The sequence below is a fragment of the Rhinolophus hipposideros genome, assembly GCF_964194185.1.
Source record: "Rhinolophus hipposideros genome assembly, chromosome: 9".
Lineage (NCBI taxonomy): Eukaryota > Metazoa > Chordata > Mammalia > Chiroptera > Rhinolophidae > Rhinolophus > Rhinolophus hipposideros.
The window spans coordinates 56,876,223-56,897,540 of record NC_138055.1 but is presented as its reverse complement, the minus strand read 5'-3'; the positions used below and the strand labels follow the sequence as shown (position 1 = coordinate 56,897,540).

The window sequence follows — 21,318 nt, the reverse complement described above, 5'->3', positions numbered from 1 at the left end:
AACATTGCATCATCCCCGCCCCCATCTCCTCCCCTCCCCCTTCCAGCTCTCCCCTCCGCGCGCGCGCATGACTCACTCACCTCCTCCGCGAAGCCTCGTGACCCAAAGCCACTTCCGGGTCCAACAAGACTTCGACCCCCAAGAGGGCGGGAGCAAAAGGGGCGGTGCCACGAGGGCTCCTGAGTGGCGGATGTAAGGGATGAGGCGGGGCCAACGTCGGCGTGCCGCTTTCTGATTGGCAGGCTGCTGAATCCGCCCCCTAGAGGAGGGCAAGGCTCTGTTAAAAGATCAGGGCTCGGGGATAGCCAGGTCAGAGGCTTGAGTCTAAGACCCAAGGTGTATCATGTTGAAGATGAGCGGGTGGCAGCGAGAGAGCCAAAATCAAAACCGGAACCTGAGGCGAGAGGTGAGTACTGATTCCCCCCATCTACGGTTTACCCTTGCAGCCTTGCGAACACCAGTTGTCCACTCAAAGTTGGGGCATCCGCTCTTTAGGATGTGGCCCCACCCCTCCGTAATGAAGTTGGTGACGGTCCGAGGGAGGGATGGGGAGAATCCTTTATTCGGAAGAAGTGCTTACAGATCCCTCCTCCTTCAGACGACAGTGTCAGCCCACTCCTGCGCGGAGCACGGGCTGTGCTCTGTGTTCTTGGGCGGAAGGGCCTGGCGGCCCTCGGGAGATTTATTCTATTCTCTCTGGGTTTTGACCCCAGGCCTCCGCGTTCGGCCTGTCCGGTGGGAGGCGGGGCAGCAGGACACACCCCCACGCCTGGAAGCCTCGTTGACTGTGGCTTAGGTCGCTGCCTCCGCTTTACCACCGGCGGCCCCACCCCCAATCCTGTATCAGAGGCAGCGGCTCAGAGCTAGCATAGCCACGTCGGTAGCTGGGGCTCCTGAACCCTGCACAGGACAGCCATTGTGCACCTTAGTAGAAGACAGTACCTTCAGGAGAATTACACAGCCTTTGGGAAGAGGGGTGCCGATGAACAGGGAGCAGGGGATGGGTTTTTCCTTTCCCTCAGAGGACCCTGATCCTCCTGCACAAGAGAGCATCCTGGATCTCTTAAGTGTGGAAAGTCATTTGGGGTGTCCCCAGTGTATTGTCCTTCCCCTGGGATTGGTCCCTGCCTCTTTTCCCCTGTCCTGTCTCCAACTAATCTCTATGTAACCATTGCATCAGGCCAGCCCCCTGTTTGGCTCTGCAGCCCTCTGGCCTGGGGCTCCACTGCTGATGAAAGGCACATCGCAGGCACTGGAAGGCAAGGGGGGTCCCCTAGGGAGGACAGCCCTACAGAGAAACACTCAAGGTGATATTGCATCTACAGTCCCCAGGGATAGGCAGCTGCTGCTCTGCCCCTGGGCTTCATCCTCCCTTCCCTGTAAGACACTGGGGAGAATTTCTCCATTCATTCCTAACAAATACTTAATGAGCACCTACTATGTGCAGTTTGGGGCCCAGGATACATCCTCATCCATGAACAAGAGGAGGAAAAATCTGCTCTCACAGAGTTTACAGTTCAATGGGAAGAGGCATACAGTAAACAAATAGATGAGTGTCATAGAAAAAACTAAATCATGGAAAAGTAGAGAATGCTCAGGGTGGGGATTACAGTTTTACATTGAGTGGCCAGGCGTTCCCTCACTGAGATGACAAAGACCTAGAAGAGGTGAGGCAGTAAGCCAAGCAGGTATGTGGAAGGAAGAGCTTTCCAGGATAAGGAATAGACAGAGCTGAGGTCCTTCGGGGGGAGTATACATGTTATCTTTAGGGAACAGAAGGCCAGTTGGCTGAACTAGAGTGAGCAAGAGGGAGAGTGGTCAATGAGAATTCCAGGGCAGAGAAGGAGCAGACTGTAGGGCCTTCTAAGCCATTTTAAAGACTGTACTATGTCCATTTTAAAAACTGGAAGTCACTGGGGTGATTTGAACAGAGAATGACATGACCTGACTTAAATTTTAAAAGGACCACTCTTGCTGCTGTGTTGTAAATAGACTGGGGGATGGGTAGTAAGAGCAGAAACTGGGAGACCTGCAGTCAAGAGGCTTCTGCAGTCATCTAAGACATAGTAACTTGATTTAGATTAACCATGGAATTGGTGAGAAGTATTTAGAGTTTGAGTTTCTGAAGAATGAGTTAAGAAATTTTGCTGGTGATTTGGATTGGATTGTGGGGATGTCAGAGGAGAGGAATTGATGATACCAAGGTTTTTGGCTTAAGCAACTAAAGTTGCCATTTACCAAGACTGGGGAATACCTTGGAAGGGGAATATTAGCAGGTGTTTGTCTTTGGACATATTGAGTCTGAGATACTTATTAGACATCTGAAAGGAGATGGCAAGTAAGAGTTAGATAACAGTTGGAGGTCCAGACTAGGAATGTACATTTCGAGGCTGTCAGTGTGGGAATGGAATTAGGAAAATGCCACTTGATTTGTTCCCTTCCCTATAGTCCAGTCCTTACCCTGGCCCTGGCCTGCCTTGAATTTAGAGAAAGCCAAGTTGGCCAGGAGTTCCTTATTATGTAATCAGGATTACAAATGTCAGTAACTAAAAATAAAGGCAACTAGGCTCTCCGCTGTCCTTGGAAATGGCTACAAGGACTGTTAACTATCCGTGCTCTACAAGACAGGAAGGACAGACCAATAGGAGACTGGAGATAAAAGTGAAAGAACCTGCCTCTCTCCCTTACAAAAATGGCTAACATTTATCTTTGATCCCCACAGTGTTCCAGAAGGAAGTGTATCTTCATACATCACCACACCTGAAAGCAGGTAAACCTAACCACTTTTCCAAAACCAACTCTAAGAGATGCTCCTTAGGCTCCCTTTATTGGGACTCTTAAGAAGTTATGAAGACGTCTAGAGAAGATGGGAGCGGAGGGTTTGAATTTGAGCAGGCTTTTGCTGTCAGACCATGTCCGTCCACCTGGCCTGCGCCTAACAAGGTGACCAAATCACTATTCTTAGAGCATGTCTTAACTGAAATCTGGTTCTGAGGAAGCAGTCAGCCCCAACAAAGATAATTGGTTGTCAATCCCCATCAAGGTTAGACTGACCCACAGGACTTCCCACACAGAAGAAAGGTGCACAAATGGTCTAGTAATTGCCCCTGGAAACTACCAGCGGAGTTCCCTAGGGTGGCTAACTTCTACAAGGATCCCATAAAAATGTATATCCAGGCACTTGCTTCTTCAAGTGCTGGGCAAAAGCTAGGAGGGAATATTAGTATAAACCAGGGGTTGGTAAATTTTAAAGGGCCATATAGTAAATATTTCAGACGCTGAGGGCCAAAGTTTCTGTCATAACTATTAATCTCCACTGTTGTAGCATAAAAGCAGCCATAAACAACATGTAAATTAATGGATATGGCTGTGTTCCAATAAAACTTTATGTGCAAAAACAGGCAACAAGCCAGTTTGCCAACCTGTGGTACAGACTGCTTTGTAGTGCTTGTTCCACCCTCCCCGCCATCCTCCACAATCCTGAGTATGTCCTTTTCCAGAGCCTGGTCCAGCTGCAGCGATGGCAGCCGAGTCTTTGTCTTTCTCCTTCGGGACACTGTCCAGCTGGGAGCTGGAAGCTTGGTACGAGGACCTGCAGGAAGTGCTGTCCTCAGATGAAAACGGGGGTACCTATGTCTCTCCCCCTGGAAATGAGGAGGTGAGATTGCTGTGCCTACAGCTAGGTGGGGATGTTGATCTTCCCTTCTCAACTAATAGTGCCTACCTTTCCTCATTCCCTTGAAGGAAGAATCAAAAACCTTCACCACTCTTGACCCCGCCTCTCTGGCTTGGCTGACTGAGGAGCCAGGACCAGTAGAGGTCACGGGCACCTCCCAGAGCCCTCTCTCTCCAGATTCCAGTCAGAGCTCCCTGGCTCAGGAGGAAGAGGAAGACCAAGGAACACCCAGGAAACGGAAAAGGAGTGGCCAGTCCCCAGTCCGGGCTGGAAAGCAACGCATGAAGGAGAAAGAACAAGAGAATGAAAGGAAAGTGGCACAACTAGCTGAAGAGAATGAGCGGCTCAAGCAGGAAATCGAGCGCCTGACCAGGGAAGTGGAGGCAACTCGCCGAGCGCTAATTGAGCGAATGGTCAATCTGCACCAACAAGCATGAACACTTGGGACCGTCACTTTCCCCTCGGGGCACTTTCCCAGAAGTGGCTACTGACCAACTGACCAGTGCCAATGATATGACCCTCAACGCCGTATCCACAGTAGGGGGAAAGCTTGGGATAGACAACAGGAAAAGGGTCGCAGCATGTAAATAGATTGTACATTTATTACTGTCCATATCCATTAAAGTGACTCTCTATGAGCCAAGTTCCCACTTTCACTTTTTCTTCTTGCCTTTAGAGGTGTCAAGGGGTTTCCCCTCAGCTAGAGCCAACTGTTTCTTCAGCTCCAAGAGTTTAGCCACCTCTGCAGCAACCTGGTTCTTGTCTGCCTTTTGTGCTTTCAGTTCTCGGACAATGTTGCCCTAAGAGGGAGGAAGCAGGGGAGTAACAACAGTGAGATCAGAAAAGACCTATGTAGGATTTAGTGTTTCAGTCTCCCACATAGGCTTACGCTTTGTACCTGTTTTGTCATTTCGTCCATCAGCACTTGTATCTGCTGTGATCCAACTGCTGTCACAGTTTCTACAACTGCTGGCTTGGGGGATGCTTTTGCCTGGAGAAAAACAACAGAATTATCACCTATTTCCATAAATGTCCCTTGACCTCAAGTTTTATCTAACATCTCAGGGGGAAAGTGATTACCTTTAACTCCAAGGACTCTTCCAGCTACGGCAGGAAAGAAAAACTGTAAGTGAGGAAGCAGCAGAGCCAAAAGATAGAAAGAGTGATGAATGAGGACTACTTAGGGACACTGAGGAGATGACACTGGCTGTTGCTCGGTGACAGTACAGTCTAGCTTTCTTACCTGGCCCCCACCAAAGCGCTGCCGCAAACTTTCAATCTGGTCATTTTCCAATTTTTGGAACAAGGGACTGACCTGTGAAAACAGAATTCCAGAATCATTCAGTCATTAGGTATAAACTCTACCAGACTATACAGAGGGCCTCTCCGACTCCAATCACTGACACTGAGGAACTCTAAATGCTTTAGGAGAAACACTGAGTGTAACGCACTAAGCAAACATCTGCTAATTTCAGTACAGAATCCAAAAAAAGCCCTGGCAGTCACTATGAAAGCCAAAAGGCTTCATAGGGTTCAAGACAACTATTTAATAATGCTAGGTTGATGCAAAAGTTGAGAGGTTCATGATCTTACTTCATCATCTTGTGTCAAAGAGGAAATGGCTACCCTGTATTCTCAGCTCACTCACTGCCTGTTAGCATTACGGAGACGAGGTGACCACGGTGTTTCTTCAAATATCTACTGTATACCACTTAAGTTTTATGTGCCAGGTACTGGGTTATGGCATGAAGAACAGTGTGGACATACGGGCTACAGATAACAATGGGCTCGTGAGCCAATAATAAGGACTGTGTATCAGAAACAAGCCTACGTGCAGAGTGCAGAGGAGTGGGTCAGGGTTTTGGAAAACAGCTGTGAGAATCCCATGCCCAAAGTAAGTTCTTTGACCCTCCCCAAAGGCTGCATGGCACACGTTGGAATTTTAAGAGACTGGTTCTTCTGATCCTGGAAGACTTACTGTGCCAATCTGGTGTCCTGCTGGTAAAGTGCACAGGAAGTCTGTGGGCAGGATACTGCAGGCTGGAGGTGGGAGCTGCAGCTGGGCCGCAATGGTAGCGCTAACTGTGGGCATGAAAGGCTGGAGCATGATGGACAGCAAGGCAGCTATATTCACTGCCAAGCCTGTCACTGTCCCTGCTCGCTGCCTGGAGAAAAAAGAGATATTAGAACCTCTAGGAGTACACAGCCTATTAGCCACTTTATTCCTGTAGCCAGCCCTACCTCCCTACCTACCTGTCAGCCTCACTGCCTTTAATCCGCTTCCAGGGTTCATTCACCTGAATGTATTGGTTGCCATGGCGAGAGATGGTGAGGATACTACGTAAAGCATCCCGGATCCTGGGAAGGGAGTAGGCAGGCCAAGATGTAAGGTCCTGAAGGGACCAGTATGGGGCAATATGGGCGGAGATCGCTGTGATGACACGGGTGTAGATTACTTACCGAACCTTCTCTAGCAGCTGGTGATAGTGCTGGAGCTCCAGAGTGACATGGGCCAGCAGGCGCTGATCGTCAGAGGTAAGCTTCATCTCGGGCACATAACCCCCAAAAAACTTAGACACAAACATGCCAGCTCTCAATGGGAATGGGGAAGGAGAGGGGAGAGGAAAAAGGAGTTACCGCCCAGTTTCCTTACAGAAATTTGTCTCAATTTTCCTAATTTTACATTCTCTCAGAACTGACACCTCTGGGCTCCCTCAAGCTGGAAGGCAAACTTAATTCTTATCCTCTCCCCTAAGAATATGAATCTGCACATAACAGACATTACGTGTACAAGATATCCGTTGTTTAAAGAAACCTGGTAAGCAATTAGTCATTTTAATTCAAAAAATCAACACTCAGAATGATCAAGTTGAAATATATGTAAATTGCTATCAAATACTCTAGTAGGGACTATCAAATGTGGTTAACGACCAAACCTAAAAGGATAGGTACTCATGGAGAATATTTCTTTAGGTCACAGAATACCTGAGATAGGGACCAATACTGAAATAACAAAAACTCCGAAAAGTACAGCAAAAGTCTCCTACTCCTACACTAAAATAAACCCTTTCTTCAGCCAAACTTTTTCAATGGTCTGCAACTGAACTTTTTTTTCTAGGAGAGAACACATTTTCAATTCTACAAAGAACATTAATAAGAAAACAATTTGCAAAAATTCATTTTGTGAACCACCTTGCTAAATCACATCTCTACAACTAACTTCCCCTAAGCAGATGTAGCCTACCACGTTCTAGGAGCCAGGTCCCCATTGATAGAAATCCACTTTCCACCTTATCCTCCCCATCGCTCCCAGCTTCCTCTGACCCCTGTCACTAGGCCTCTCCACATTCCCATCTCTCCTACTTCATGGAGCAGAGTTAGCCCCATTCCAGCTCATCAGATGACTCTGACCCCTCACCAAGTCTCACCTGTTGATGAAGTTGCCCAGGTTGTTAAGCAGCTCAGAATTATTCTTCAGCAACATGTCTGTCCAGGAGAAGGCACTGTCCTGGCCCTCAGGCCGAATGTATAGCAGATAGAAGCGCCAAATGTCAGCAGGGATCCCTGTGTCCTGGGCCATGTCACCAAACACTCCCACACCCCGGCTCTTAGAGAATTTCCCATCCTCGTAATTTAAGTATTCTAGACAGAGAAAGAGACTGAATGAGAACCTTCTGCTCAAATCACATCCTTTCCTCTCTGACCCATTAATTCTTTCTTCTCCTCAACCTCAACTACGGGTGTCCAGCAACACTTGTCCTTGAAGAGCTAGCCTGCACAGAACCTGGGAGATGCTTCCTCTCCATTCTGGCCTTTTCTGCCTTTGCTTTTACCCATTACAAAGTTTTAGCTTTGGACTTTTGCTTTCTTCAGGTTTTTGTTTCCTTTTTCTGGGTTGAATTCTCATGTTCTAATGATTTCCTATTTCATCTCAACTCCTAACTCAAGACCTAGTACCTTTCCAAGATCATCTTCCAAGTACTGCCACAGCCCTCATTCCCTAGGATTATCCCCAGTCCCGTTTTCCAGGGTACCTGTAGCAATGAGGTGGCTAACCAAAGTGTAGTTGTCCTCAGCTCCTAGGGCTGAACAAGGAAAGACTAAGCCATGGAAGGGAACGTTATCTTTGGCCATGAACTGATAGAGGTTCACCTACAGTTGGAAGACAGAGTTTCTGAGACCTTTCTCAAAGGCCTAAGGAAGATCAGATACCCAACCCTAGCCGCCCCACCCCACACATGCACGCACCCTGCCCCCAGACAGGCTAACCAAGAACTGCTCACTTGCTCTGGGTTCTTCCACCATCTCTCCCATTGGTCTGTGTAGTTGGCTGTGATGGACAGGTAGCCAAAAGTGGCATCAAACCAGACATAGAATACCTGGAAAGTCAAGAGGAGAGACACAGTAGGACGAAGGAACATTTGAAAACCTCACCAACCCAAAGTCTCAGACTGAAACAAGCCATACAAGGTGTGATAAAAGAAATAAGGTGACTGTTTAAATAAAAAAAAATTTGTTACAGTAAAAGGCACATTAATCCCCTTCAAAATACTCCTCCCCCTCCCACTTCGAACACACTTACCCCATCGTTCTTGCCACTTTCTGAAGCAGTTCTGGAAGTCCTCTTTTGTCAGTGTCTTCAGTTGCACTGTCGTGGCTGCCTCAATGTCCTGAATCAATTCAAAACGTTTACCTTTCATGGTCATTTTGACTTTGGGGAAGAGCCAGAAGTCACACAGTGCCAGACCCGGTGAATAAGGTGGATGAGGACACACCATAATATTTTTATTTGACAGAAATTACTGTACCAGAAGCAGTGTGTGACACAGAGCCTTCCCGTTGTGGTTACAAAGTATGGTGAATGCTGCTGCCGAGTGCCATCCAATGGAAAGGCAGAGATCTTCAAAACGGGAAGTGGCGCATCAAACCTTAGTACCTTGTTTCCCTGAAAATACGACCTAGCTGGACAATCAGCTCTAATGTGTCTATTGGAACAAAAATTAATTTAAGACCCGGTATTTATATTATATTATAATATTACATTATATTAAAGACCCGGTCTTATGTTATAGTAAAATGAGACTGGGTCCTATATTAATTTTGGCTTCAAAAGACGCATTAGAGCTGATTGTCTGGCTAGGTCTTATTTTCGGGGAAACACAGTAACAGTGTGGGACAAGTTTCAACCTGTTCCGTGCATTCAGTATAGTGAGCTACAGTTGAGAGGTGTGTTTTAAAAGTGTGCCATAAATCATCTTCCATCATGAGAGTGCTCCGTGTCACACATCGCTTCTAGTACAGCAATTTCTGTCAAATAAAACATTAGTGTGTCCTCATCCACCTATTCACTGGATCTGGCACCGTGCGACTTCTGGCTCTTCCTCAAAGTCAAAATGACCATGAAAGGTAAACATTTTGAATTAATTCAGGACATTGAGGCAGCCACAACAGTGTAATTAAAGATACTCACAAAAGAGGACTTCTAGAACTACTTCAGAAAGTGGCAAGAACGATGGGATAAGTGTGTTCGATGCGAGAAGTATTTTGAGGGGGATTAATGGCAATGTCTTTTACTGTAATACATTTTTTAAATTTAAACCAGGGGTGTCCAAACTTTTTTCAACGTTTTTCACCAAGGGCCATATTCAATAAAATACACAAACAGCCGGGCCACTCACTTGAGGTGAAGTACTTATTGCCTCACCTAGTTTATTTAAGTAAACTAAATATATTTTTGGAATTTGCTGTGGGCCAATAAAAAATGGATCGCGGGCCGCAGTTGGCCCGCGGGCTGCAGTTTGGACACTCCTGATTTAAACATTCACTGCATTGTTTGATCACACCGTGTAATCAATATTTATTCTGTTAGACCAGGGTCTCAACCCCAAGGCCGAATAATATGATATGAGTAAAGCATAGGATTTTTTTTTTTTTTTTAAGGAGGGCGCAGCTCACAGTGGCCCATGCGGGGATCGAACCAGCAACCTTGATGTTATTAGCCCCATGCTCTAACCAACTGAGCTAACCAGCCACCCCAAAGTGTAGGATTTTTACCTTGTCTTCGAAACCTTTTAAGGGTACAGGGGTTCCCCATTTGAGGTCTCGGGTTATGCAGCGTGGCTTGAGGCCATCCCGCAACCAAGAACGAATGATGAACCGGGCATTGGGTGTCCAGTCACTGCCAGGCAGTGTCTTCCCCAACCACCCCTCCAGTTGGTCTTCTAGCTGAGAGAGCAGAGACAGAGAGGACTGATTTAGGACAGTCTCATACATGGCTTGCAAAAGAATAAATACGTACAACCGTTTTGGAGTAGTCTGACAATACAGAATGAAAATTAAAAGACTAATGATTTTGACATAGCAATTCCACTTCTAGGAATTTTTTCAACAGAAATATTCATACAAAAGTGTACAGATGTGTACATAAAGAAGTAAACTGTTCATCATAGCAAAAAATTGAAACTAACTCCCATGGTTAAAGTTTAAAGAAATATGGTACATCAATACAATGAAATACTTATAAGGACATTAAAGAGGGAGGTAGACCTATATTGACATGTATATAGCTCCAAGAATCATTAACTAAATAAAGCAAAATGCAAAACAATAATACAGGTAACCCTCGAACAACACGGTTGTCAGGTTCCTAAAAAATGCTGTTATGTGAGTCCGTGTTATACAAAACAAAGAACTAGTACAAAAAAGGGGGTCAGGTTCTAGAAATTAAAAAAACACATTATTATATTTTTATAATTAAGAGAAATATCTTTATTAAAGCAATTTTCACCAAAAGTATAACATATTAACATGTATTAATGTTTTCTTCGTCATCACTACTAAGTACCACCAACCGAGGGTGTTTTCTTTTTGACAAGATATCTTCATCCTCTGAATTTAATACTCCACGAACAAAATGGATTTAAAAATTCTAATAAATTTTTAAATTTTGCAGTCAAATCTGATACGACATCCACGCTCGAATGAAAAATTTCAAATGAGTTATCTTTTGCTCTTAAAAGCTCTTATTATGCTCCGTGTTATTCGGGGATTTCTGTAATTCTCAAACCGTGTTAGAGTGAAACTGTGTTCTTGGATGCCGTGTTGTATGAGGGTTTCCCCCAATTCTCGAACTGTGTTATAAAAGGCCATGTTATGTGGGGGTTACCTGTATATAGTATAACCCTATAACTATAAAAATATTAATACACAGGTTAACATAAGCACAGAAAAACATTCTGAAGGAAAATATATATATCAGTGCTTTCTTCTCAGATGGGATAATGGGGAACATCTATGTTTATACCATATATTTCCAGTTGAAATTTTAAAAATAAGCTTACATCACTTTTGTAAGCAAAAAAACAAAGGTAACTCTTTTTCAAGAGGTAGTTCATGTGATTCACCCACATAAAGACCATAGTTTCTAAAGCCTGACAATATACTCTATTGGCAATGCTAGGAAGAAATAGGCACAATCACAGATTAGTGGTGAGAAGGCAAAAATGGAACAATACCTATTGAGGAAAATTTGATAATAAACTACGTCTGCATTTACCCTTAACATAGCAAGTGATCACTTTTAAGTAATTTATCCTGAAGCTACACTCCAGCAATACCAAAATACATATGCAGAAGGTTATTATCTGCAACATCATTTGTAATTGCAAAATACAGTAAGACCTCACTTAACGTCAGCAATAGGTTCTGCAACTTTAAGTGAAACAATTTTACCATAAGACAATTGACATAAACAAGAATTAAGTTCCTACAGCATGTCATCAACATTATAATAAAATGACATTGAACAAAATGTTATTTGAGGACCAGCTATACTGGAAACTACCTAAACGAAGAACATAGAAAATTGGTTAAATAATCTATGGTACCTATACAGAACGTACTACTATGCAGCTGTTTAAAACACACACACACACACGGATGATCTCTGTGAACTGATATGGAGTGAGTTCCAGAACATACTGTTAGGGGGAAGACAAAATGCAAAAGAATATATGCAGTATGATATATTTTGTATAAGAAGGGGAAATAACATATATGTATGCACACACACATATACACACACATCTCTCTGCTTATCTTTATATATAAGCTTATCTTTATAAAGTAAACACACTAAGGACAAATCAAAAAATGAAGTTGATCACTCACAGAAGATGGGAGAACAAGGTGTCATGGACAGGAGAAGAGAATGACACTTCTCTCACACCTTTTTGTATGGTTTTAATTTTTAGAAACATACTGATGTTCTACTTAGTCAAAAAATTACATGAACAAGCATGAGAGAAAAAAACTAAAAGAAAATCAACCAAACTTATTAACTTATTTCAGGAACATAACCACATGGAAGGTGGACAAACTAAGACAATTTTGAACACATTATTTGATTATATACCCTCAGTTGCAGGGAACGGACAGAACTGCCAACAAACCTTAAACTCTTGTTAGTGGGTTTTTGGTAGTGGTCTGGGTGAAGCAATTCTGAAATTATTTTTAGGTGTATTGTAGGGTTGAGCAAATAAGTAAATGTTGTTGCTATGAAAAAAGGGAGATACAAATATGAAACGAGGGGAAGTGAGGAAGAACCCTGTGGGGATGGACTAGAATTGCTGGTGTCAGTGTGAATCTCAAATCAGTGCCTAACTCTCTTTGCTGAAAGGGCCTACAAGCGAAGCCACCTCAGTGGCAATAAGCACACCTAAATTTGGTCTCTAATATTGTTTCTTACTAAAATGAACCAGGGTTTTTTGGAGAAATGGTTGATTCCAAGGCAGGAACAAAATGAATCCAGAATATCTTGTTATGCCTGAAAACAAGAAAGTGCTTTAAAAATGGTGGGAGATCTCAAAAACACAGAGAGAAACAATCTTGAAGAGGCTCCCATTGGCCAAGTAAGGGACAATTTGAACATGAAAATTAACTTAGGACAGGAATGAATTATAAACCACTGCAAAAAATAGGAATCCAAGAGTCCACACTGGTAATAACTAAAGAACTGACTGAACAAAGGGGAAGGGTAAATGTGGACAGAGTGATAGAATTGGAAAATCTTAATGAAAACTGGTTCAGGAAAGAATGATTAAATAAATGGATGCTAAATTTAGAAGGAACCTTTCAACAAAGAGCAAGTATTTGCATGGTTTTAAAAGTATATTCCCACAGACTGCTTATAACTTGCAAGGGGGAAAATATTAATTATACAGTGGAGAAACTGAATAAAACCTTGACTAAACAAGATTAACATCACCAGTTAGGGAGAAATGGCCATCATGTGCTTATGGAAAGAATATAATATATTCATGTAGTATTCCAACTGAGGGTGCATACCCTGAATCTAATCATGAGGAAACACCCAACAAATCCAAAATAAGGAATACAGTATTTTTAAAAGGGGGTCAGGGCCTACATTCTTAAAAACTATTAATGTCATAAAAGATAAAGAAAGGATGGAGAACTGTTTCAGATGAAAGGAAACTAGAGGCATAAAAACTAAATGTAATACATGATCCTGCGCTAGTCTGTACTAAAGGAAAAATAATGCTATAAAGGATACTATTGGGATAATTGGCAAAATTGGAATATGGATGGTAGATCACATGACCATGTATATATATATTATATATATGTATTGTATATGTATTATATATATGTACACACATATATATATGTATAATTGTTAAAGTTGTTAACTGTACTGTGATTATGCAAGAATGTGTCTTTTGTCTTAGGAAACACATTAATATATTTAAGAGAAAAGAGAACATATATATGTAACAGTTCATTCATATGCATATGATATTACTGAATACACACAAAGGAAAACAGCGGTTGTAAATAGCTCTGCTCTGGTGAACAGGCCTGGAACTTAGTGGGCCTGGGCCTTTTGCTTTGTGCCCATTAATTTATGACATCTTTTTATGATGTATAATTTTTAAATGGGCATTTAAAACATTTGAGTGTGATTTGGTACAGATTTGTGGCTGAGGCAGAGGGGGCAGAAGTTGTGCAGACCAAGTTGAGGGAAAGGCCCACTGACCTTAGGCAGATCCAGAAATAGGTGCCGAGAGGATTTCACCACAGGGCGTGCCCGGCAGACTTTACACTGAGGTTTCTGTGAAGAGAAATTCAAGAGAAGGGGTGACCCAAGGTGGGATAGTCAGGATCAGGACTGCAGGCAGAGGAGAGCCGTCAGGCAAGGGGAGAAGAACAGAGGGATGAGCTGCCAACCTGTTGTGTAGCTTAGCTTCATGCTCAAACCCGGCCAACTCATCTACTACTTGGGCCTTCTGTGAACTTGGAGATGCAAGTCTACATAGCATAACATTTGTTACTTTGAGTTTCACATCTCTTTCCTATCAACAAAATAGGGGGGAAAAGCATTCTCTGAGAAATACACTGTATGCAGCTCTGTGAGGGGAGGCGGAAGCAACAAAAGTTAGGGAGACAGGGCTTGCATGGGAAACCTTTACAAAGCAAAAATGTCCAGAAATATTTATTTTCATGGTACAAACTCACTATATAAACTCTGAAGAGTGAGATTAAGGGAATAAGCAGTTAGGTGGGGCTAATCAAAGAAAGCTTCCAAGTGAGTTTTGATCTGGGTTTTTGAAGGTGAGAAATTGTAACTCTCTCAGGCCCTCTCTCCTGAACTCCACATGCCTATATCCAACTGCCTATATCCAACACCTCCTTAGGTGTCTAAGAGGCAACTCAAATTTAACAAACCCAAACCAAACAGTCTCACTGCATTCCACCAGAAAGTCTATTCTTCATCCAATTACCCAAGCTGCTCAAACCAAAAATTTACAAATCATCATTTTCTTTATTTCCCCCTCACCTTGAAGTCCAGTTTATCCAATTCTAGAGTCTGCTTCCAAAACACATCTCAAAGCTTTACTTTTCCATTTTGACTGCTATTAACCTAGTCCGAGCCAACATCATCCCATTTCTGAGCCAGCATTCTAGCCTCCAAACTGGTCTCCCCGCTTTTTCTCACGCTTCCCTCCCATCCATTTCCCACAGAGCAGCTTGCCATTCAACTCCCGCAGTGGCTTACGAGGCCCTGGTAATCTGACCTCATCTCATTCCCTGCTCCTTCTCGTTTCCTGTGCTATAGCAACACTGGCCTTTTCTTTTGTTTTTGTTTTTTTATATATTTTTTTAAACTTTTATTTAAGTGTGTTTTTCCAGGATCCATCAGCTCCAAGTCAAGTAGTTGTTTCAATCTAGTTGTGGAGGGCGCAGCGCACACTGGCCCATGCGGGGGTCAAACTGGCAACCCTGGAGTTACAAGCATCGCGCTCTAACCAACTGATCTAACCACCCGCCCCCAACACTGGCCTTTTCAGTTTTACCTTTTCAGCTGCTTGCTGCCTTGGGCCTTAGCATTTCCTGGTCCTTCTGCTTAGAACACTTTTAATCCCACTCACTGCCTGGCTTGCTCCTTCCCATTCTTCAGTTAAACTCTCAGTTCAAAGGTTACCTCCTCTGAGAGGCCTTCCCTCATCACCTTCCTTAAATCATCCCCCAGAAGTCACTATCACATCTCCCGGCAGTTTATTCTATAATTATACTCTTGTCTTTTAGTCTCATCCCCAAACCAGATAAGTCTGTCTTGTTCACTGCTATCTCCTCCGCACCTAGAACTGTGACTACCCTCTTGCAAAGACAAAAAACGTTTGTTAAATGAATAAATTAACAAATGAGTAAACAGAATATTTATGGAAGAGAGAAGAATGCAGATCAGGTGGTCTGAAGCAGGAGCAACAGTAGGGAAGTATAAACTCAACTTGTCTATTTCCCAGCACAACACTAAGCACATAGAAAATGTTCATTAAATATTCATTCAAAGAACTAAATGATGAGTTGCTGAGATGGAATAGAAAGACTGGGAGTCCTTTAAGAACAGATTGTCTCCTTCTGGGATCCCATGAGACCCTCCTTTCACCTTGAGCTCAATGGCATTGATGAGCTTGCCACACTTGTCACACTGGTCACCCCGGGCCTCCTCGTAGCCACAGAAGGGACACACGCCCTCCACAAAGCGGTCAGCCAGGAAGCGGGCACAACGCTCACACCGCAATTGCTCCACAGTATCTTGCAGCACAAAACCTCGGTTCCACAACCGCTGGAAAATGTCCTGGGTGATTCTGGCAAATTGAGCATAGGATAGAGGAGGGACAGGTCAGATGAAGTCAGAGGAAGTGGTGGTACACCCCACTCTCATGGCACTCCACCCAGGGCCCAAACTCATGTACTCCAAATGCCAAAGAAATGAGGCAGAAGGCCCCTCACGGCAAAGGTTCTGTACTTATCTTTAGGGAGTTTGACTGGATGAACCCAGACTCCTCAAACACGTTCCACAGCTCCCCACACAACCTCTTCCCTTAACACTTCTTCAGAATTTCTTTGTTAAATACACTTATCTGTTTTGTGTTCTTCATTAACAAAAATCTCCAAGAGAATAGGACTGCACTGTTCTTTAGTATGTCCTAAAAATTAAAATTAAATCAGTCCTACTAAACTGCACAGCACTATTAGCTGGCAGCCTGTCTTCTACTATGAGGATATTTTGTAAGGATGACTATTAGGCAGAGCAAGAAAGTGTATTTGCTATAAACACCCAGAGGAGTGGGAAGGAATATCCTCAGACTCTGAGGCAGCTAGAGAAGAGAAGGGAGGCGGTAGAAGGAAGGCAGATACTTCCCATGAGCCTACATCCTGTCTCTTCCCTCCCTCAGTGACTCCTTCAGGCCCTGGTCAGGCTCCTGCACAAACCGAGTCCCCTTAATAATGCCTGGAATACATTTCAGGGCAATATTCATATCCTAAGTTTAGGGGGAATGCTGACATAACCATCTTGGTTCCTCTGTCTCCAGGACAGTCTTACTGTCCCCAGCCCCAGCCTTCACCCTCCATTTCTGCCTGATCACAGGAAACCTACTCGGTCTGCTGTGGTGTGGTGGTACGACCAAAAATATCAAACGAGATATTAAACCAGCGGTAGATGTCGGCATGGATTACATGGTACTTGTCACAAATCTCCTGGGGGGTGAGACCCTCCTCCATAGCCTTGGTCTCTGTTGCTGTACCGTACTCATCTGTCCCACACAGATAGAGGGTGTTCCACTGGCGGAGACGGGAGTACCTGGAAGAGAATATGGTGATCGCAGAGGTCCCCCATCTCAGCGCCTCCCCACGACCCCAGCCTTGAGGCCTCCTAATCTTTGGGGCCCACTGCTTCCTCAGGTTTCTCCCCAAGCAGCCAGCTCCACCTGGCAAAGACATCAGCACTGAGCACACAACCAATGATGTTTCCAAGGTGGGGGACGTTGTTGACGTAAGGCAGGGCGCTGGTGATGAGTACATTCCTTTCCCCAGCCACGGGCAACCTGGCAGGGACAGAGGAAGAGAACAGTGCATGGGGAAGATGCGAGGGTCAAGGGACCAAAAGTACATTAGCTACTCAGACACAGGTCTAGACCTAGTCTACTGTCACAGGGTCAGCTGTACCTGAAGTCTTTCCACAGGGCCATAAACTCCCCCAAAGCCCTACGATCCCCCACAGCTGTGAGTACAGGGTCCTGTCCGCAGTGAACAAGCCTCGTGTACTGCTGCTAAGCAGGCGCATTCCAACACCGACCTGTGTCCCTCTGTACTCCTGTGACTGCTGCTTTTCCATCAGCTCATTCTCAGGCTCCAACTTCCTGGGGACTGACCACTCTCCCGAGGCTCTGTCCAATCAGCACCCCTCACTAATCGGTGGACTCTAATGCCACCCAAAAACTTCCCCAGCATTGACCTCTTCCCTTTTTCCCAGGTGCTGTGTTAGTATTACCTCTAGTCACTACCTGAAATCCTTACAGCTCGCCAACCCTGACTCTTCTCTCCCTAATCCCTGTCGCTCATTTCCCCATGGCCTGACTCAAACCAGCAGGCACCAGCTACTACCTTCATAACCACCCTCTCCTCCCCAGTGTTCCGGGATCATTCTTACTCGTATCACTCAATCTGCTATCTGAAATCACTCAACCAATTACTCTTTTCAGGCTTCATCATCTTTGACAGGTCAGCTGCAACATCAAGTATCCACCCGCCCTCCTTAGCACGGACACCTCATCAGGGCCCATTTTATCTTTCCAACCATTCTCAATCTACACTTGCTGAACACTAAAGTCCAGTTTCAAACTCAGCTCCTTCTGGAAAGCCTTCCGTCACTAATGACTGGCCTTCCGCCCAGTCATCCCCGTAACCCAAGTCCCTGAGAACGGGGTAGCACGCTGTGTGCTCCTTTTGTTATCCTGTAACTTATGCCTCATCATGAGTATACTTACTACTGTGGGAGACAGAAAGGCACGCCCAGGGTTCTGCCCTCAAGGAGGTTACAGTCTATTATACAGAGGGTGCCAAAAAAATGCATACACATTTTAAGAAAGGAAAACTGTTTTAAAATTGTAATATTCAGTATATACTGATAACAAAAGATGAACACAAGTCACGTTTGCCTTCTGCAATTACAAGAGGTGCTCAAAGTGGTACCATCAGCATCCAGACACTTCTGATTATGGCGAACTACTGCTTGAGCAACGTTGACCAAAGTGTCCACTTGTATACATTGTTTTGGCACCCCTTTTTAGCAGCAAAGGGGAACTGGCAAACAGGTCTATCAACAACTTGGTTCTATCAACAACCTCCATTAAGAAACCAAGCCACATTCATCTGTGCCAACTCACACTGGATTCTGTTTTGGCCGAAGGGGAGGCAAGCTTTCCAGGCCCTTCTCCCAAGCAGTTACAGCCAAGGCGATATCCTCCTCAGATAGGGTGGCCAGCTCGTCCTCCTATGAAGAGTGAACAAAATCCCTCACCAGGTGAGTAGGGCCCCCCAGAGTAAAGAAACTCTCTCGGTGCTCTCTAACTGAAAAAGTTAGTGGCCATGCTCAGAGTCCCTCTCCACGCCACCCCCCTCAGGCACGGAGACTCTGTGGGGACCCCTCTGCGCTGTTCCAAACCTCAGGCTCATTGCTGACAGCCCTCCTCTCAAGGGAGCTGGGCTGGGGCTGCTTTTGGAGGTAGGGCCGGAGGCCCAGGATTCCCTGTTGCTTCAGTACAGCCTCTGCTGCTCGCTGGCATGGCTCCTGAGAACTCAGTGTCTGGAACCAGCTGTGCAGGGCACCCAGCTCCTCTGTGGGCATGGGAGAAAGGAGGGAATCAGCAAGACCAGTAATGGGCATTCAGGAGTGGACCTCCTCCCCTTCTTCATGAAGTTTCTCCAGTTGCCCTCCCCAGTTCCCTCTGCCATCTTTCTGCTGTAGCTGCCCTGTCAAGCCAAACTTCATAGTGGGTCCTCAACTTTTTTACAGCCCATTCTATAACCCCTACACCAAGCTCCCAACGTAGGGGCTGGGAGTGAAGTGATATGCACAGTGCTCACCAGGGAGGTAGGCTGGGTCTTGCAGTAATGGATACAGTGCTCCCCACAAAACAATATCAGCTAGAGATTCTGTCTCCTTTGTTGGAGAAAGAAAAGAAAAAGGTATACAGGTGAGACTCAGTTTCTCCCCAAGAGTAACAAAAACACCTACCATTTCCTAAGCACTCACTACATGTCAAGCTCTATGCTGAGCATTTAAATGATCTCACTTAATCCTCACAACCCAGTGACGTGGGTTCCAATATTATTCCCGTTTCATAGATGGAAAAAAAAGAGATTAGAAAGATTAATGATTTTTTTCAAGGTTACACTGCTAGCAAGTGGCAGTGTTGGGGTTTGAACACGCTAAATACCGTTTTTCTTCTTAATTTTTATACCATACAACTTTCTCTGATCCCCATCTCAAGGCCCAACTTACCCCAGCCAGGAAAGGACAGCTCTGACGACTCAAACTATGGTCAATGTGAGTCAGGGCTCTCCGAACTGGGCCAAGAACATCTTCCCCCTTCTTGCCTTGGACCACTAAATAGTACAGGGCAGCAGACAAAGCTGGCTAAAATGCGGGGGACACAGGTCAGGATGGCCATGCAGCACAAGGGCCTGCCTACCATCCCCCATGTCTCAGTCCCACCTGTAGTTCTGTTGCTTCCCATTCCAGCCACTGATTAGTGAGGTCATCTTGCTCCCAGCCGGATAACAGAAAGAAGTATCTGCCAGAAAGAGAGCAACAGAAGGTGGAATTAGAGGGGCCCATTTGTCTAACCCATTTCTCACCCCACAGTGAAACAGTGGTTGCGAATAAGGCCACACAGAGGTCAGTAAACCCTGATTTGATTCAGCCACCTCCCCACATCAAGTACCAATACTGACCGGCAGATTGCACTAGTGGAGAAGAGGTAATTGCCACTATCCAGCTGCAAGACAGGGAACTTAGGCCAGGTCAGGAACGGGACCACACAATCTAATGCAGGAAAGGAAAATGGGTGAAAAACAGGAAAAAATACTTTGTCAACTAGAAGGACAACTTTGCATTGTTCAGGGGAAAGGGGAAGAACGATGGGCAGTCTCAATCCAGAGGTTCCAGGATAGAACCACTGAAAGGGAGGAGGTCCAGAAAGAGCTGGGGAGACCAGCAGGGGCTCAGCGGAGACTGCCAGCTGGAAACAACAGATGGGGATTGAAGGGAGGAGGTGGTTATTGGGATAGTGCTGCAGCCAAGAACTGGAACAATGAAAAGTAACTAGGATATGAGAATGTTCTGAGATAACAGCGGAGGAACAAAATTAACAGTACTAAGAATGGCAAGAGAACTGCTTAAGAGTTACTCAAACAGTTGGCTGGGAACAGAAGAGGTAAACCAAAAGGAGTGTTTATGTGTGTGTGTGTTTTAGGAGAGGAGAGTAGGGTTTCCTAGGAACGACAACGAGGTGCCTGGGGGCTGTCATGCGAGTGACCAGCGTGGGTGTTGGCGGGGAGAAGGCGGGGTTGGTAGGTGGGGGAGAAAGTTGGAAAGAGAAGTTCACTGGGGGGAGGCAGCGAGCGTCCTAGAAGATGAAGGGGAGGCTAGAGACGAGGGAAAGGTATGCTGAGGGCAACTAAGGGAAGTGATCGATGAAAGATATGACTGGATAGGAAGAGGGTACGGGGGACCCAGGATAATGGGGCAGCAGATTGACGGGAGTGCCAGGTAGAGGTTGGGGTCTGACCAAGACACCTGCGGACGGCGAGTCAGGCGTGTTTCGCTCCCGCCCCTCTCATCCATCGCCCTCCAGCACCAACCCGACTACCTTCGGGGCCGACAGTGCTGATAAGCAGCTCCGCTCTGCCCTGGGCCCGCTCGGCCGCGGCCAGCACAGGCAGGCTCCCCGGGGCGCCCTCGCTCACGAACAGTCTCATTTTGCCGTGGGTCCCACGCTGATGCAACCGGAACTGGCTCCCCGCCTGCGGGCTGAGCGACCACCGCGAGTCACGCCGGGAAATGGAGTCCTGAGTTACGCTATTTCTTGCGCACCGCCCACGTGTAGCCGACTATTTCTCCCGTCGTGCAACACCAGGCAACAGGAAAGGAATACCATAGAGAAGAGGAGGCTGCAGATGCAGTGCTAGAGCGGCGCCTTTTTGGTTGGCGGCCCAGGGGAAAGTCACCCGTAGGGCCCCGAGCGCTTGAATCCTCTAACGCCTCGGGAGGGCGG

At 45.5% G+C, this 21,318-nt stretch overlaps 3 protein-coding genes across 8 annotated transcripts; 2 read left to right on the top strand and 1 right to left on the bottom strand.

Moving 5' to 3' along the window:
- Positions 1-343: 343 nt before the first annotated feature.
- Positions 344-2,764, top strand: LOC308502443 (DDIT3 upstream open reading frame protein; the record flags this gene model as incomplete). The annotated part of the gene is made up of 2 exons (XM_081060276.1): positions 344-406; positions 2,723-2,764. The coding sequence occupies 2 exons, from the start codon at positions 344-346 to the stop codon at positions 2,762-2,764; spliced, it is 105 nt and encodes a 34-aa protein (XP_080916402.1).
- Positions 2,765-3,520: 756 nt separating this feature from the next.
- Positions 3,521-4,113, top strand: DDIT3 (DNA damage inducible transcript 3; the record flags this gene model as incomplete). The annotated part of the gene is made up of 2 exons (XM_081060275.1): positions 3,521-3,658; positions 3,745-4,113. 2 exons carry the CDS (start codon positions 3,521-3,523, stop codon positions 4,111-4,113), a joined length of 507 nt encoding a protein of 168 aa, XP_080916401.1.
- A 138-nt stretch (positions 4,114-4,251) lies between these two features.
- On the bottom strand, positions 4,252-21,178 carry MARS1 (methionyl-tRNA synthetase 1). 6 transcript variants are annotated; one of them, XM_081060269.1, is made up of 22 exons: positions 20,914-21,178; positions 19,997-20,087; positions 19,758-19,836; positions 19,545-19,679; positions 19,127-19,202; positions 18,705-18,877; positions 18,427-18,533; positions 16,969-17,085; positions 16,638-16,841; positions 15,642-15,843; positions 13,731-13,805; positions 9,731-9,901; positions 7,960-8,055; positions 7,711-7,828; positions 7,105-7,318; positions 6,137-6,268; positions 5,930-6,034; positions 5,655-5,841; positions 4,920-4,991; positions 4,757-4,780; positions 4,575-4,667; positions 4,252-4,476 (listed from the first exon to the last, which is right to left on the bottom strand). In XM_081060269.1, the coding sequence occupies exons 1-22, from the start codon at positions 21,020-21,022 to the stop codon at positions 4,330-4,332; spliced, it is 2,727 nt and encodes a 908-aa protein (XP_080916395.1). In that variant the 5' UTR covers positions 21,023-21,178; the 3' UTR covers positions 4,252-4,329. The 6 variants fall into 6 exon arrangements, with proteins under 6 accessions (XP_080916395.1, XP_080916397.1, XP_080916400.1 ...); XM_081060271.1 differs by having other exon boundaries at positions 4,757-4,799; positions 20,914-21,175; XM_081060274.1 differs by lacking the exon at positions 19,545-19,679 and having other exon boundaries at positions 4,757-4,799; positions 20,914-21,142.
- Between the last annotated feature and the right edge of the window lie 140 nt (positions 21,179-21,318).

What these genes read in the sequence shown, in the direction of transcription:
- MARS1 (XM_081060269.1), bottom strand. Translation starts at nt 21,022, where the DNA reads ATGAGACTGTTCGTGAGCGAGGGCGCCCCGGGGAGCCTGCCTGTGCTG. An exon ending in CAGCACTGTCGGCCCCGAAG is followed by an intron (nt 20,088 to 20,913) that starts GTAGTCGGGTTG and finishes TTCCTGCATTAG; the next exon opens with ATTGTGTGGTCCCGTTCCTG. An exon ending in TCCACTAGTGCAATCTGCCG is followed by an intron (nt 19,837 to 19,996) that starts GTCAGTATTGGT and finishes TCTTTCTGGCAG; the next exon opens with ATACTTCTTTCTGTTATCCG.